The 15,586-nt window shown below is 43.0% G+C and overlaps 1 protein-coding gene across 5 annotated transcripts in view; it reads left to right on the forward strand.

Annotated features, from left to right (window-relative positions):
• Positions 1-15,586, forward strand: part of COL11A2 (collagen type XI alpha 2 chain) — a 106,412-nt gene that overhangs the window by 61,184 nt on the left and 29,642 nt on the right. For all 5 annotated transcript variants that reach the window (XM_075259551.1, XM_075259547.1, XM_075259548.1 and 2 more), the window contains 18 exons: positions 1,594-1,647; positions 2,443-2,496; positions 2,585-2,638; positions 3,639-3,692; positions 3,779-3,823; positions 6,868-6,921; positions 7,004-7,048; positions 7,144-7,242; positions 7,329-7,382; positions 10,027-10,071; positions 10,684-10,737; positions 11,126-11,170; positions 11,266-11,319; positions 11,492-11,599; positions 11,686-11,739; positions 11,831-11,884; positions 14,596-14,640; positions 14,938-14,991. In XM_075259551.1, coding sequence (XP_075115652.1) covers positions 1,594-1,647; positions 2,443-2,496; positions 2,585-2,638; positions 3,639-3,692; positions 3,779-3,823; positions 6,868-6,921; positions 7,004-7,048; positions 7,144-7,242; positions 7,329-7,382; positions 10,027-10,071; positions 10,684-10,737; positions 11,126-11,170; positions 11,266-11,319; positions 11,492-11,599; positions 11,686-11,739; positions 11,831-11,884; positions 14,596-14,640; positions 14,938-14,991 — 1,026 coding nt within the window. The remainder of the gene's footprint in view (positions 1-1,593; positions 1,648-2,442; positions 2,497-2,584; positions 2,639-3,638; positions 3,693-3,778; positions 3,824-6,867; positions 6,922-7,003; positions 7,049-7,143; positions 7,243-7,328; positions 7,383-10,026; positions 10,072-10,683; positions 10,738-11,125; positions 11,171-11,265; positions 11,320-11,491; positions 11,600-11,685; positions 11,740-11,830; positions 11,885-14,595; positions 14,641-14,937; positions 14,992-15,586) is intronic.

A 15,586-nucleotide genomic window follows, 5' to 3' on the forward strand; every position in this document is an offset into this window, starting at 1 on the left:
GTTCTCGCCGTGTTTGTGCGGGTTTCCTCCCACACTGATGGGGAGTAAAAAAAATCATATCCGATATATTAGGGTAAGTTCGCTTTGTGTTTCTGGAGCTGATTATGAGGTGTTTTCTGCCTTAAAATCTGCTCCAAAAATACACCAATCTGTCTTCCATGGTTCGGGAGGTAGTGACCGACACATTTTTCAGTGTGATAAAGAAGAAACATCCTGCTCTTTCTTATACCGTGACTTCAGGATCAGAAAGTTCACAGAAGCTGAAGAACGAGGCTGAAGGGCGAGGCTGAGGGGTGGAGCTGAGGGGCGAGGCTGAGGGGCGAGGCTGAGGGGCGAGGCTGAGGGGTGGAGCTGAGGGGCGAGGCTGAGGGGCGGGGCTGAGGAGCGAGGCTGAGGGGCGAGGCTGAGGGGCGAGGCTGAGGGGCGAGGCTGAGGGGTGAGGCTGAGGAGGGAGGCTGAGGAGGGAGGCTGAGGGGGGAGGCTGAGGGGGGAGGCTGAGGGGCGAGGCTGAGGGGCCAGGCTGAGGGGCGAGGCTGAGGAGGGAGTCGAGGCTGAGGGGCGAGGCCACATGTTAAGTCAAGCCCATTAAAGCAGCCGGTCACAGTACAAACCCAATGGAAATGATGGCAGAAGCCACTCTAGGTTTTCTATCACAATTTCCACAGACATAATTCAGCAGGACTCATACGTAGATGAATGCAATAATGTTTCAGCTAATCAATAATGTTTGGAAGTTGCCCAGTTATTTTTGGGTTTGCCACACTGCCCTAAATTGGCCATATTTACAACCATTGAATGTGTGTGGTGTTCTGAGCTTTTCCCAATGTCAGATTTTGGGGTGAAGGGAAGATGATGCTTTGAATGTCCTTGTCCCAGTCCTGGTGTTTTCAGATACGAGTTGTCTGGCAGGAGGTTTCTCGGCTCGGTGATATGGATATGCTGGAGACCTCCTCATGACCCAGCACTGATGGCGGCACAATCATTTCTATGTATGGCCACCATGTAATGCTACATCCATCTCTGGCCAATGGCTGGCCACCTACCAAGTCAGTTCATCACAGCATTCTCAACATCTCCAAAACCTGGCAACATACCTAAAGAATATTTTTGCCAATAGTCTAGCGGTAGCTATATTAGTCTAGGTGCACATGACCGTGTGTGTGGCCGGGCTGTGATGGAAGAGCACATGGATGACATCTGTATGCGCCCAGGCGTCACTCATACTTCCACAGTCCAGTCATTGAGCGTGGTCTACAGAATGGACAGAAATAAGAACCTGTCCTGAGTTTTGCTCCCAGCCCCATACACCAGAGCGTAAACATCCAGCAATGAATGGGTCAGTGCGATAGCCATGGAGAACGGACGTGTGCATAGTTAGTTTATAGGAAAATACAATCTGAGTTTCCTTTGATGGTAGTCGTAAGACTGTCCTCTAGCATTCTTCTGTATTTCGGTTTGGTTATAGAACAAGTAGCTGAACACATAACACCAATTCATTTTTGCCTTATAGTTTGCCTTTACCCAATACTTGTACATTTACTGTAAATCCATTTTTATATCATCAACGTAACACAGTGTTATCAAATTTTGTAGGGCCAAAGAGGACCACAGGGACTGTCTGGACCTCCGGGAAAACCAGGAAGACGGGTAAGGGCTAATGGCTCCACTTCTAATATACAAAGAGTTTTACAGAATCTGATAACCCTCAGGCTTAGAAGTTTTTTTATGGACACTCAGGCGGGGCACCAGGTTTAGAAGTGTTTTATGGATACTTAGGTGGGGAACTAAGCTTAGAAGTCTCGTATGGACCCTCAGATAGGACAACTGGCTTAGAAGTCTTGTCTGGACCCTCAGGCAGAGCACAAGGCTTAGAAGTCTTGTATGGACCCTCAGATGGGACAACTGGTTTAGAAGTCTTATCTGGACCCTCAGGCAGAGCACAAGGCGTGGAAGTCTTGTATGGACCCTCAGATGGGACAACTGGCTTAGAAGTCTTGTATGGACCCTCAGATGGGACAACTGGCTTAGAATTCTTGTCTGGACCCGCAGATGGGACAACTGGCTTAGAAGTCTTGTATGGACCCTCAGATGGGACAACTGGTTTAGAAGTCTTGTATGGACCCTCAGATGGGACAACTGGCTTAGAAGTCTTGTATGGACCCTCAGATGGGACAACTGGTTTAGAAGTCTTGTATGGACCCTCAGATGGGACAGCTGGCTTAGAAGTCTTGTATGGACCTTCAGATGGTACAACTGGTTTAGAAGTCTTGTATGGACCTTCAGGTGGTACAACTGGTTTAGAAGTCTTGTATGGAACTGGTTTAGAAGTCTTGTATGGACCCTCAGATGGGACAACTGGCTTAGAAGTCTCGTACAGACCCTCAGGCAGAGCCCCAGGCTTACATGACCTGTACGTCTTCTGATACATTATTTTTGTCTTAGGGTCGTTCTGGTGCTGATGGAGCTCGTGGTCTACCTGGTGAATTTGGTGCTAAGGTAAATATGTTATTTTTGACCTTGGCCATACCATAGCAGCACTGCCACGCCACATGATGTTATAATCTAATCTTTGTTTGTGTGTCAGGGTGAACGTGGCTTTGATGGGCTGCCTGGATTACCTGGAGAAAAAGGTCATCGGGTAAGAGAAATACTTCATTAGATTTCATGTCAGAATTGTATAAATAACAATGTGATAAAGTTTCATTTATGAAGTTACTTTCACATAACAGACCCCAGGATTAATAATTCTCTCACATAGGTTCTCCTAATCCATTATCAATGGTAGTATACTGTATATCTGGATAGGTTCTTTAATTCTTGAGCCCTGAATGACTCTGAGGAACATCCAGCTTATATACTAAGTTTCCTACAGACTGTAATTGACTACCAAAATGGTGTCCTTTTGACATACCTTTGGCTGGGATATAATAGTTTCAAGTGCCTCGTGTCAACACAGGATAAGGGAGATTTCAGGTATATTCCGGCATATTAAGGATACAGATTCTCAGAACTAGGCGGATGAAACACCTGGATCTTCTATGGGAGATCAGAACCAGAATCAGGGCACCATACAGCCGCAACACCCAGACCTACCGATGTCCATCAGACTGGGCTGTGAGCACCATATGGATGCACCCGCGCTCCTGTAGTTCATTAGGACTGAAGTTATAGCAACATATCATATAACGCTTGTACCAGAACCGGAGTTGGCTTTCCACACAGAGGAAACACCGAGATCTTATGTGGTGATCGTTCTATGGTGCTCTGTCTTCTGTTCTTATGAACCGCCATCTTATTGCATCTGCTATATAGACACTAGAACACCCACATTATACTCGTCTAAGAGAGGCCTAAGGACATGAGTGTATTTTTGTTGAAAATTTTTGTTAAAATAACTAATCCTATTAGATGAAGCCACAAATCTCATTCCTATCTCCGGTATCCTAACACCAAAGTGATGCCATTTATTGCAGACCTAGTCATTTAATTTCTCACAGAACTTGCAATCATTTCAGTCTTGAATAAGAACAAACTTTTCACGTTCCACAGTTCTGTCTAGAGAAGGAGAACTATGAAGTCTTGTTTGAGATAGAACCATAAGTTGCAGTTCCACTGATTGAGATCTCTTGTTTCTGTAGGGAGATACTGGAGCTCAGGGTCCTTTGGGTCCACCAGGAGAAGATGGAGAGAGGGTGAGTACTTACCTTGATGCTATTAGGTCACAATGTCATCTCAGACTTCGATCAATGGCTGATCTTCTCATTCGTATACCTCTTAGGGAAGTGATGGAGATGTTGGACAACGTGGACTTCCTGGTGAACCAGTAAGAACTTTTATTACATAATTTTTTCTAACCAATTATATAAAATATTTATGAGAAGATCTTATATTATAACATTATAGGACAGACCATTATAGGACAGACCATTATAGGACAGACCATTATAGGACAGACCATTATAGCACTGACCATTATAGGACAGACCATTATAGCACTGACCATTATAGCACTGACCATTATAGGACAGACCATTATAGCACTGACCATTATAGCACTGAGCATTATAGCCCTGACCATTATAGCATAGCAGTGACCATTATAGCACTGACCATTATAGGACTGACCATTATAGCACAGACCATTATAGCACTGACCATTATAGGACAGACCATTATAACACTGACCATTATAGGACAGACCATTATAGGACAGACCATTATAGCACAGACCATTATAGCACTGACCATTATAGCACAGACCATTATAGGACAGACCATTATAGCACTGACCATTATAGGACAGACCATTATAGCACAGACCATTATAGCACAGACCATTATAGGACTGACCATTATAGCACTGACCATTATAGCACAGACCATTATAGCACTGACCATTATAGGACAGACCATTATAGCACAGACCGTTATAGCACAGACCGTTATAGCACAGACCGTTATAGGACTGACCATTATAGCACTGACCATTATAGGACAGACCATTATAGCACTGACCATTATAGCACAGACCATTATAGCACTGACCATTATAGGACTGACCATTATAGCACTGACCATTATAGGACAGACCATTATAGCACTGACCATTATAGGACAGACCGTTATAGCACTGACCGTTATAGGACAGACCATTATAACACTGACCATTATAGGACAGACCATTATAGGACAGACCATTATAGCACAGACCATTATAGCACTGACCATTATAGCACAGACCATTATAGGACAGACCATTATAGCACTGACCATTATAGGACAGACCATTATAGCACAGACCATTATAGCACAGACCATTATAGGACTGACCATTATAGCACTGACCATTATAGCACAGACCATTATAGCACTGACCATTATAGGACAGACCATTATAGCACAGACCGTTATAGCACAGACCGTTATAGCACAGACCGTTATAGGACTGACCATTATAGCACTGACCATTATAGGACAGACCATTATAGCACTGACCATTATAGCACAGACCATTATAGCACTGACCATTATAGCACTGACCATTATAGGACTGACCATTATAGCACTGACCATTATAGGACAGACCATTATAGCACTGACCATTATAGGACAGACCATTATAGCACTGACCATTATAGGACAGACCATTATAGGACAGACCATTATAGCACTGACCATTATAGGACAGACCATTATAGGACAGACCATTATAGCACAGACCATTATAGCACAGACCATTATAGGACTGACCATTATAGCACTGACCATTATAGCACAGACCATTATAGCACTGACCATTATAGGACAGACCGTTATAGCACAGACCGTTATAGGACTGACCGTTATAGGACTGACCATTATAGGACTGACCATTATAGCACAGACCATTATAGCACTGACCATTATAGCACTGACCATTATAGGACTGACCATTATAGCACTGACCATTATAGGACAGACCATTATAGCACTGACCATTATAGGACAGACCATTATAGCACTGACCATTATAGGACAGACCATTATAGGACAGACCATTATAGCACTGACCATTATAGGACAGACCATTATAGCACTGACCATTATAGGACTGACCATTATAGGACTGACCATTATAGGACAGACCATTATAGGACAGACCGTTATAGCACAGACCGTTATAGGACTGACCATTATAGCACAGACCATTATAGGACAGACCATTATAGCACTGACCATTATAGGACTGACCGTTATAGGACAGACCATTATAGCACTGACCATTATAGCACTGACCATTATAGCACTGACCATTATAGGACTGACCATTATAGCACAGACCATTATAGCGCTGACCATTATAGCGCTGACCACTATAGCGCTGACCATTATAGCGCTGACCATTATAGCGCTGACCATTATAGCGCTGACCATTATAGCACAGACCATTATAGGACTGACCATTATAGGACTGACCATTATAGGACTGACCATTATAGCACTGACCATTATAGCACTGACCATTATAGGACTGACCATTATAGGACTGACCATTATAGCGCTGACCATTATAGCACTGACCATTATAGCACAGACCATTATAGGACTGACCATTATAGGACAGACCATTTTAGCACTGACCATCGTAGAACTGTTTTTTGTTCTGAAGCTGACACAATGAGGCAGATTTATTATGTTTTGTGTCTCAGACAACGAACATACCAGCCATATATACCAGCCATACATACAAGCCATGAAAAGAGTTGCATTTTTGGTGAAAGTCAGGATTTTTGCTTAAAAATTGTGCCCCATGTGCCACTTTTGGGTGCCATGTAGTGTTGGCAGTGCCAGATTTATTATAATATACTACGATTTTCTGGCATAAATGATGCAAGATATCTAAGCTAGATGTAGATTCCTGTCTAAGCGCTGGATCTCAGAGTAGTCGCCTAATTTATGGTGAGGCGTGCACCTTATCATAAGTTAGGCACAAACTGCATTGGGGCAAGGATTATCACGAATGGCGTAGGATGTGGTGTCTGGAAAAATCAGCCCCAATTGGTTTCTATATTGGTAAAAGTAAAACCCTTTCCTTCTTGCAATACCGCGGGCGGTGGAACCTGCAGCCTTTTCTGGAGAAAGATTAAGCACGATGAACTGTAACAGGTCTGAGCCTTTGTTTGCTCAGGAGACACCACCAAGGGTCACTAGAGGTGGCTTATTCCCTTCTCCCCATTGACAACACATGCATCCTTAGCCAAGCTGAGTGTGCATGTTTCACCAAGAGTTCTAAGAGATGTACAGCCACCTTACAACCTCAGTTCTACCGTATGTTATAATCCACCTTTGTTTATACCGCAATTAGTTGTCATCTTTATGTTTCCTTAGGGTGTCAGAGGTTTGCTTGGACCCAAAGGCCCACCTGGTATTCCTGGCCCCCCTGTGAGTAGATTCTAAATATATCCTGCATTGTATATCCATATGATGAGTACTTATCATGGTAACACCGCTCTTGTCTCTGCAGGGTGTAAGAGGTATGGATGGACATGTGGGACCAAAAGGAAACCTAGTAAGTTAAATGCTCTACTTCTCATTCCCTGTAGAGGGCGACACAACATATTCAGTACAAGGTGGTCTTATTTAATGTTCCTTTCTCTTTATTAGGGCCCACAAGGTGAACCTGGCCCCCCAGGACAGCAGGGAACTCCGGGGACACAGGGGCTTTCAGGGCCACAGGGAGCCCAGGGACCTCCAGGAGAGACGGTAAGCATGCATTTGTTTGGAATCTTATAGAGAAGATATGAGGTTAGTTGTACAACAGCATCTAACATTTATATATTTACTGACAGGGACCACAAGGAAAACCCGGCCTTCCTGGCATCCCTGGCTCTGACGGACCTCCTGTGAGTATACGCCAGCTGTGTCACTTTGGGTATCAGTGCATACTCTTGGGCATTTTCATAGTCTTGTATTTGTTCTTAATCCATCACCTGCACACATAGTCACACAGAGTCATCTACTAAAATGTGGGTTATTAGGGAACAAACCCACCACTCCCATTGCTCCACCAAATAACCACAGGCATCATTCAAGAATCCCAACTGAAATCTGCCGCCTAGTTATTAGACCAGGCCCATCGATCAGTCAGACCCCACTTGCCCCGGCTGTTGCCCCTGTCCAGACTATAATTAAGGCCCTACAGTACAGTTGGGTCGTCCTCGCTGATGGTTGCCCTGATGCATAGCAGGTCCATAACAGTTTTGGTCCCATTAGATCACCATGGCTTAGGTGTAGTGACCTATCTCCTTCTTGTACACATCATATTACTACATGCAGCCACAAAAATATCTTAGCCCATTATTGTTATTTCAACCAAAGACCATCTTCCTTTGTGCTCCCCCGATGTTTGGCTCCAGCGCCATCTCTGCTTCCACCTTGTTTCTCTACTTATTTTGCTCCTCTATTACATCTAACTACCCCTACTATCCTCAATCAGTTGGGCCAAACATGGATCACAGTGATCCTCCTTATGGCTCTTCATGTGGAGCTTTCTGGCATTTGTCACTCTTCTTTATGCTCAGACTACAGACATATGTCCCAGTATTGTATTCCTTATTATCACACTACAGCCATATTGTCCTGGTATTGTATTTTTGATGGTCTAACTATAGCCATATTATCCCTGAGTTTTGGTTCTAAGGCTATTGCTGGAAACCTCCTGCCTGGCCTGAAGAAGACATCCGCCCCGCGTCTAAGTGCATAGCCATTTTATGTCGTTGTTCATGTCCTTGGAGCAATAAACAGAACCAATTTATCTGAACCATCCACATCATTTATTTTTTATTTATTTTTATTTTTTTGTTTCTTACGGATCTTGCTGCCATTAGCACTCAATCATCTCCTGGTTTTTCTATTTATATTTTCCATCCCCATATTGCATTATTTATGATTTACTACATATAGTAAATCGCCATATTGTCCCGGTATTGTATTATTTATTATCACACTACAGCCATATTGTCTCAGTACCGTATTATTTATGCTCAGACTACAGCCATATTGTCCTGGTATTGTATTCTATATACGCAGACTGCAGCCATATTGTCCCAGTATCGTATTCTATATACATAGACTACAGCCATATTGTCCCAGTATCATATTATTTATACTCAGACTACAGCCATATTGTCCTGGTATTGTATTCTATATACGCAGACTGCAGCCATATTGTCCCAGTATCGTATTCTATATACATAGACTACAGCCATATTGTCCCAGTATCATATTATTTATACTCAGACTACAGCCATATTGTCCCGGTATTGTATTCTTTATACACAGACTGCAGCCATATTGTCCCGGTATTGTATTCTTTATACGCAGACTGCAGCCATATTGTCCCAGTATTGTATTCTATATACGCAGACTGCAGCCATATTGTCCCAGTATCGTATTCTTTATACGCAGACTGCAGCCATATTGTCCCGGTATTGTATTCTTTATACGCAGACTACAGCCATATTGTCCCAGTATTGTATTCTATATACGCAGACTGCAGCCATATTGTCCCAGTATCGTATTCTTTATTCGCAGACTGCAGCCATATTGTCCCGGTATTGTATTCTTTATACGCAGACTGCAGCCATATTGTCCCGGTATTGTATTCTTTATACGCAGACTGCAGCCATATTGTCCCAGTATTGTATTCTATATACGCAGACTGCAGCCATATTGTCCCAGTATCGTATTCTTTATACGCAGACTGCAGCCATATTGTCCCGGTATTGTATTCTTTATACGCAGACTACAGCCATATTGTCCCAGTATTGTATTCTATATACGCAGACTGCAGCCATATTGTCCCAGTATCGTATTCTTTATTCGCAGACTGCAGCCATATTGTCCCGGTATTGTATTCTTTATACGCAGACTGCAGCCATATTGTCCCGGTATTGTATTCTATATACGCAGACTACAGCCATATTGTCCCAGTATTGTATTCTATATACGCAGACTGCAGCCATATTGTCCCAGTATCGTATTCTTTATTCGCAGACTGCAGCCATATTGTCCCGGTATTGTATTCTTTATACGCAGACTGCAGCCATATTGTCCCGGTATTGTATTCTATATACGCAGACTACAGCCATATTGTCCCAGTATTGTATTCTATATACGCAGACTGCAGCCATATTGTCCCAGTATCGTATTCTTTATACGCAGACTGCAGCCATATTGTCCCGGTATTGTATTCTTTATACGCAGACTGCAGCCATATTGTCCCGGTATTGTATTCTTTATACGCAGACTGCAGCCATATTGTCCCGGTATTGTATTCTTTATACGCAGACTACAGCCATATTGTCCCAGTATTGTATTCTATATACATAGACTACAGCCATATTGTCCCAGTATCATATTATTTATACTCAGACTGCAGCCATATTGTCCCGGTATTGTAATCTTGCAGTATTGTATTCCTAGATGAAGCTCCCACCCCCAGTTCATCACATTTATTCTAAGATATTTGTCTTTTTCTTCCTCCAGGGTCATCCTGGTAAAGAAGGTCCTGGAGGCTACAAAGGCAACCATGTGAGTATCCGTCTTGTTGTCTCATCTACAGTGTTCTATAATCCTTCATTATGCGTCTTCTCCTCAGCTATTCCTTGTGACCCTCCCAAACACATGGATGCTTAGTTTGATGGAGGATACATGTGTTCCGAACAGGTTGGACGGCCAATCTCATTGGAATCAGGCCAACCTTTGTCTAATGTTTATGGTCACCTGTTAGATATTATTATAGTGATAGTATTAGAGCGATATCTTTATCCTTTGTAGAACCTGTTTCAGGTGTTAAGATGCTGCCATATTGTCGTAGTTTAACAACTACCCTAAAACGTTGATTTTTTTTCCAGTTGCATAGATGTTGTTCACATGGATTGCCGTCCATTGCTGTAATTGTAGAGTCTAGTGGTCAGTTCTGTGCTTCTTACATCCCACACACAGGTTCACCAATAATGGTTACTGACCCGTTTTTTAGCCTTATCATTACCAGTTTCTGTTTTCTCTTGGAGTACATTAACACTATGGGATTATATTTTGTCTCCTACGCCCCAATGTTTGTTCTGGTTTAACTATCAACCTTGCAAATTTATTGCAGAATCTTGTTCTTCACTTTGTAATAGTTTCTTCTTATCTCCTTAGGGTCCATCTGGTCCACAAGGTCCTATCGGTTACCCTGGACCCAGAGGTGTGAAGGTACGGGAAATGAAAGCTCTTATCTTATGTGACACATTATATACAATGTTCCTCCATTTCCCCGGGGTTCATCCTATTACTTAATATGTGTTTTACAAAGAGCGATGATCGGGAGAGCAAACACTGGAAAAACTCTTGTTCCCCATCATTGCCTAATGAAGTCAGCTGATGAATGAGTCTACGCTTGTCTGTCGCCTTATGGTAGCTTTTATGTTGTATGAGCTGGTGATGTCATGAAAGTTCTTTAGAGGAAGAAAGTCTAAGCAGTTGCATTCGTAATTGCTCATTCTTGACCTCCAATCATAGCAGTGACACAATAAATCTGCCCCAGTTCCTTTATATGGTCAGCGCCGATTCTTTGCTTATACCTTTGTCTTTGTCTTTACAGGGAGTTGATGGAATCCGAGGTCTTAAGGGACATAAAGGAGAAAAGGTGAAGACTAATCCTGACTAATCCTGTATACGACTGGTTACAGCTATAACCAATATACAAACCTTCCTAATCACATTTATTACCTATTTTGACAGGGTGAAGACGGTTTCCCAGGATTCAAGGGTGACGTGGGTGTAAAAGGCGATAAGGTAAGGATACAACATGGTAGTATTGTCTCTCTGCTCCACTACCTCACTCGCTGTGACGATGATCCTTCCATACTCACAAGATGCTTTTTTAGTTTTTACAATGCAGCATTGTCTGGGTTATGTGACAGTATATTATTCAGACAATACATGTGTTCTCAATATATTTGTTAAGGGTGAAGGTGGAGTCCCCGGGTCTAGAGGAGAAGATGGGCCTGAAGGTCCAAAGGGAAGATCTGGCCCTCCTGGTGATCCCGGACCCCTTGGATTGATTGGTGAGAAGGTGAGATGTGGTTGTGTCTGGTGCGTGTCCACAGTGAAATATTAATACACAAGACTGTCATTAAACATAGGTTTTTTTTCTTCTAGGGCAAACTAGGTGTTCCAGGCCTGCCAGGATATCCAGGACGACAAGGGACAAAGGTGAAGGAGGGTCACAGTGGACTATAACGGGCGTGCAGAACCCAGAAGTACCACGTGGACTCACGATCTGTTTTACCTTCTATCGTTACAGGGATCTCTCGGGTTCCCAGGATTCCCAGGGGCAAACGGAGAGAAGGGAGCACGGGTATGGGACATGTTATTATCTACTAATATAAGTACAGCCCATCCGTTCTGGAGGACGGCCTCAGAGCTACGATTTCATGTTCAATACATAGAAAGAATGATCTGCCATTTAGATCTACTGGAACGTGTGTCGCTGATTGTCCTGATCATCTCTGATGGCTTCTATAATATCAGTGTTATACAGTAGACAGATTGTTGGATGGATATTCCATATGCTCAATATGAATAACAAACTATAGTCACCACAGTAAAACATACACAGGACTGCACGGTAAGAATGCTCTCAGAAATAGAAGGGTTAATAGTTTATTTTGACAATGAAGAAAATGAAGAAAAGAGAAATGTAAATCCCATCAATATTTGGTGCAACCTTTGCCCTTTGCCTTCCATCAGTTCTTCTCGGTACTTGCAGTTTTTAGCAGAACTCGTCAGAGAGTTTGTTCCCGCCGCCATCTTGTAGAACAAGCCCAGATCTTCTGTGGATGTTACTTGCTCCAATCCTTCTAACTCTTCATGTCCTCCCAGACAGACTGGATGATGATGAGATCGGGGCTATATCTGCGGGGGCCGGATCATCACTTCCAGGACTCCTCCTCCAAAGGGCAAAGGTCACACCAAATATTTATGGGATTTACCATACCTCCCAACATTCAAAGGGCAGAAAGAGGGATAGAAGGTGTGGCAGCTATGTACGCTATGGCAAATGTAGCTCCACCCACTTTTATGTTGACTCCGCCCATTCTCATCTATGTGTCTCCACACAGTATAATGCTCCTACAGTCACTCTAAGATTATATACCCCCACAGTATAATGTTCCCCTCCAAATGCCCCACAGTATGAAGTCCTCATCCTGGTGTTCCAGCTTAAACTGGTAGTTGGATGGGGACATTAAACTGTGGGGACAGCTGGAGGGGGACATTAAACTTGGGGCAACTAAAGGCAACATGTTCCTCTACAGCTACCCCCATGGTTTAATGTCCTCTTCCAGCTGCCCCCAGTTTATTATCCCCTTCCAACTTGTCCCCAGTATACTGTCCCCATCCAGCCACCCCCAACTGTTTAATGTCCCCCTAGAGCTTCCCCCAATTTAATGTTCCCCTGCATCTGCCCCAGTTTAATTTTCCTCTTCATCTCCCCCTAGATTAATGTCCCCCCTTTCATCTGCCCCCAGTTTAATGTTTACTTCCAATTTGCCCCCAGTATAATGTCCCTGTCCAGCAACCCACACTGTTTAATGTCCTCTCCATCTGTCATCACTTTAATACCCCCCTTCAGCTGCCCCCAGTTTAATGTCCTCCTCCAGCTGCCATCACTTTAATACCCCCCTTCAGCTGACCTCAGTTTAATGCTCCGCCTTCAGCTACTCCCTTAGTTTAATGTTTCTCTTCATCTGTCCCAGTCTAATGTCACCTTCATCTTCCCCCCAGTCTAATGTCCCCTTCATCTTCCCCCAGTTTAATGTCCCCTCCATCTTCCCCTAGTTTAATGTCCTCCTTTCATCTGCGACCTGTTTAACATAATAAAACCCTGATACTCACCTCTCCCCTGCTGCTCTGTGGGGCGTCTGCTCCCGGACTGTTGAGGGAGCTGCAGGAGCGATGTGAATGATGTCATCACATGGCGCCTACAGCTCCCGGTCCAGAGCACACAAGGATGTTCCTCACACAGAGCGGTGCAGCCAGAGCTGTCTGGTGAGGGCTCCTGCTTCACCATCATATGGTTAAGGAGAGGATGCCGATGAGTTGATATGGGGACATACCTCCCACCAACCAGGGCAGCAGGACAGAACCCTGAATACGGGATTGTCCTGCAGAATCTGGGACAGTTGGGAGGTATGGATTTAATATGTCTCTTTTCTTTATTCACTTCATTTTGTTCATTGACAAAAATAAAATATTAACCCTTCTATTTCTGAAAGCATTCTCAACTTACAGTATATTTTTGCACACCTTCCTAATATTTTTGTACCATATATTTCCCCCCTGCCGTAGATATACAATGGGGCAGATTTACTAATGAAAATGAACTAGAACTACATTTATTACCAGTTTTAGGCTGATGCCCCTCATTACGGAGACGCTGCTTTTTTATTGCATATTTTGTTGCATCTTTTTGAGCCAAAGCCAGAAGTGCGTTGAGCAGAAGTATCGGAGCTTACTGTATATTTCCCACTCCTTCTTGACAATGGAGGCAGTGAGGGGGCTGGGCTGCGTTGATATGTTGGGTTCTGGGGATAGGTTCCCTTTAAGAGCCATTTCAATGTGCTGAAGATGAACATTTGACAATCGTCAAGGAAAATAACAGCAAATAATATAGAAAGCCAGCAAGCTTTCGACATTGTGCTGACTCTCTGCTATTACCACTAGAGGGAGTCTTATCATTGGATGAATTCAGTGAGGACCAGTATGCAGTGAGATCTTTGGCTCCCTCTAGTGGCGGCTGTATACCGTCAGAGCCTTATGTTTACATCTAGTCTCTGCACAAGATTTGGAGAAGCAGAGCTCTGGCTTTATATATTTCAATATTAATCACCATTTACTATTTAGATTGAAAACACAAGTTTAATAGCAAAGCTTCTCTGTAGTGTGTGGATAGATTTGTGTTAGTATAGATTAGTTATTGTGTTGTATGGCAGTATTATTAATGCTGATGTGTTGTGATGTTCTGTGATTTTCATTGTGTAAGAATATTGTCTCATTTTTATTTTCTAGGGTCTTTCTGGAAAATCAGGCCCAAGAGGAGAGAGAGGACCCTCAGTAAGTGATTTGATGAATATTCCTTTCACTTTGTTCTTTCTTAAGTCTCCCTATCCACACGTGCTATTCAACTCCACTATTTTTATAATCCAATATTTCACCACTTATCTCAGGATTTTATAACCAATGTCTGACACATCAGTGCCCGTCACATTCACACTGTCTACCCCAATAAATGGGTTCTAAATGACCCCTTTAACAAAGTTTGTTTATAATCTGGACCTCACCGTTACACTATTGTCTTGCAACACAGTAACTTGAATTTCTATATTTATAAATTCTCTCTTTTATTTCCAGGGTCCAAGAGGACAAAGAGGACCCCGAGGGGCCACAGGGAAATCAGGACCAAAGGTTGTGAATAAAATGATCTACACTGTTTCTTGTCTCCAATGTTGTGATGTTTCAGTCTGTCTAGTAAATGCTTATGATGATGGCGAGATAATGAAAATACTAAAGTCAAGAAATATTACTTGACTGAGAGAGTAGTAGAGGTTTGGAACAAACTGGCCGCAGATTTGGTTGGGAAATGTAGAGAAGTGAATATACATCCCTGACCTATACACATGTCCATCCTAAGATATAATGGTGGTAAGGGCAGTCTAGATGGACCATGTGTGCCCTCAATCTTCAGTGTTTCTATGAGATTATATGACCCTTAGGGCAGTCATAGTGCCTGCATACAATGTGTGATGTTACATTGAAGGGGTTGTCCATAATTACAAAAACAAGTCCTCCTTAATCCAGAAACAGTGCCACACCTGTCCATAGGTTGTATGCGCCATTGACTTAAGCCTCGTTTGCTTGTGTAGAGCAAAGATACAATGCCATGGGTTTAGTTAAAGGTTTGGAGTGGAAACTGTATAAATGATAGAGATGCCGATACTTGTGATCCCTGTATTATTTTATACTCTTACCCCCTTTAGCCTTTTCTTTTTTAACCTCATGG

The sequence above is a fragment of the Leptodactylus fuscus genome, chromosome 11 (assembly GCF_031893055.1).
Source record: "Leptodactylus fuscus isolate aLepFus1 chromosome 11, aLepFus1.hap2, whole genome shotgun sequence".
NCBI classification, from domain to species: Eukaryota; Metazoa; Chordata; class Amphibia; order Anura; family Leptodactylidae; genus Leptodactylus; species Leptodactylus fuscus.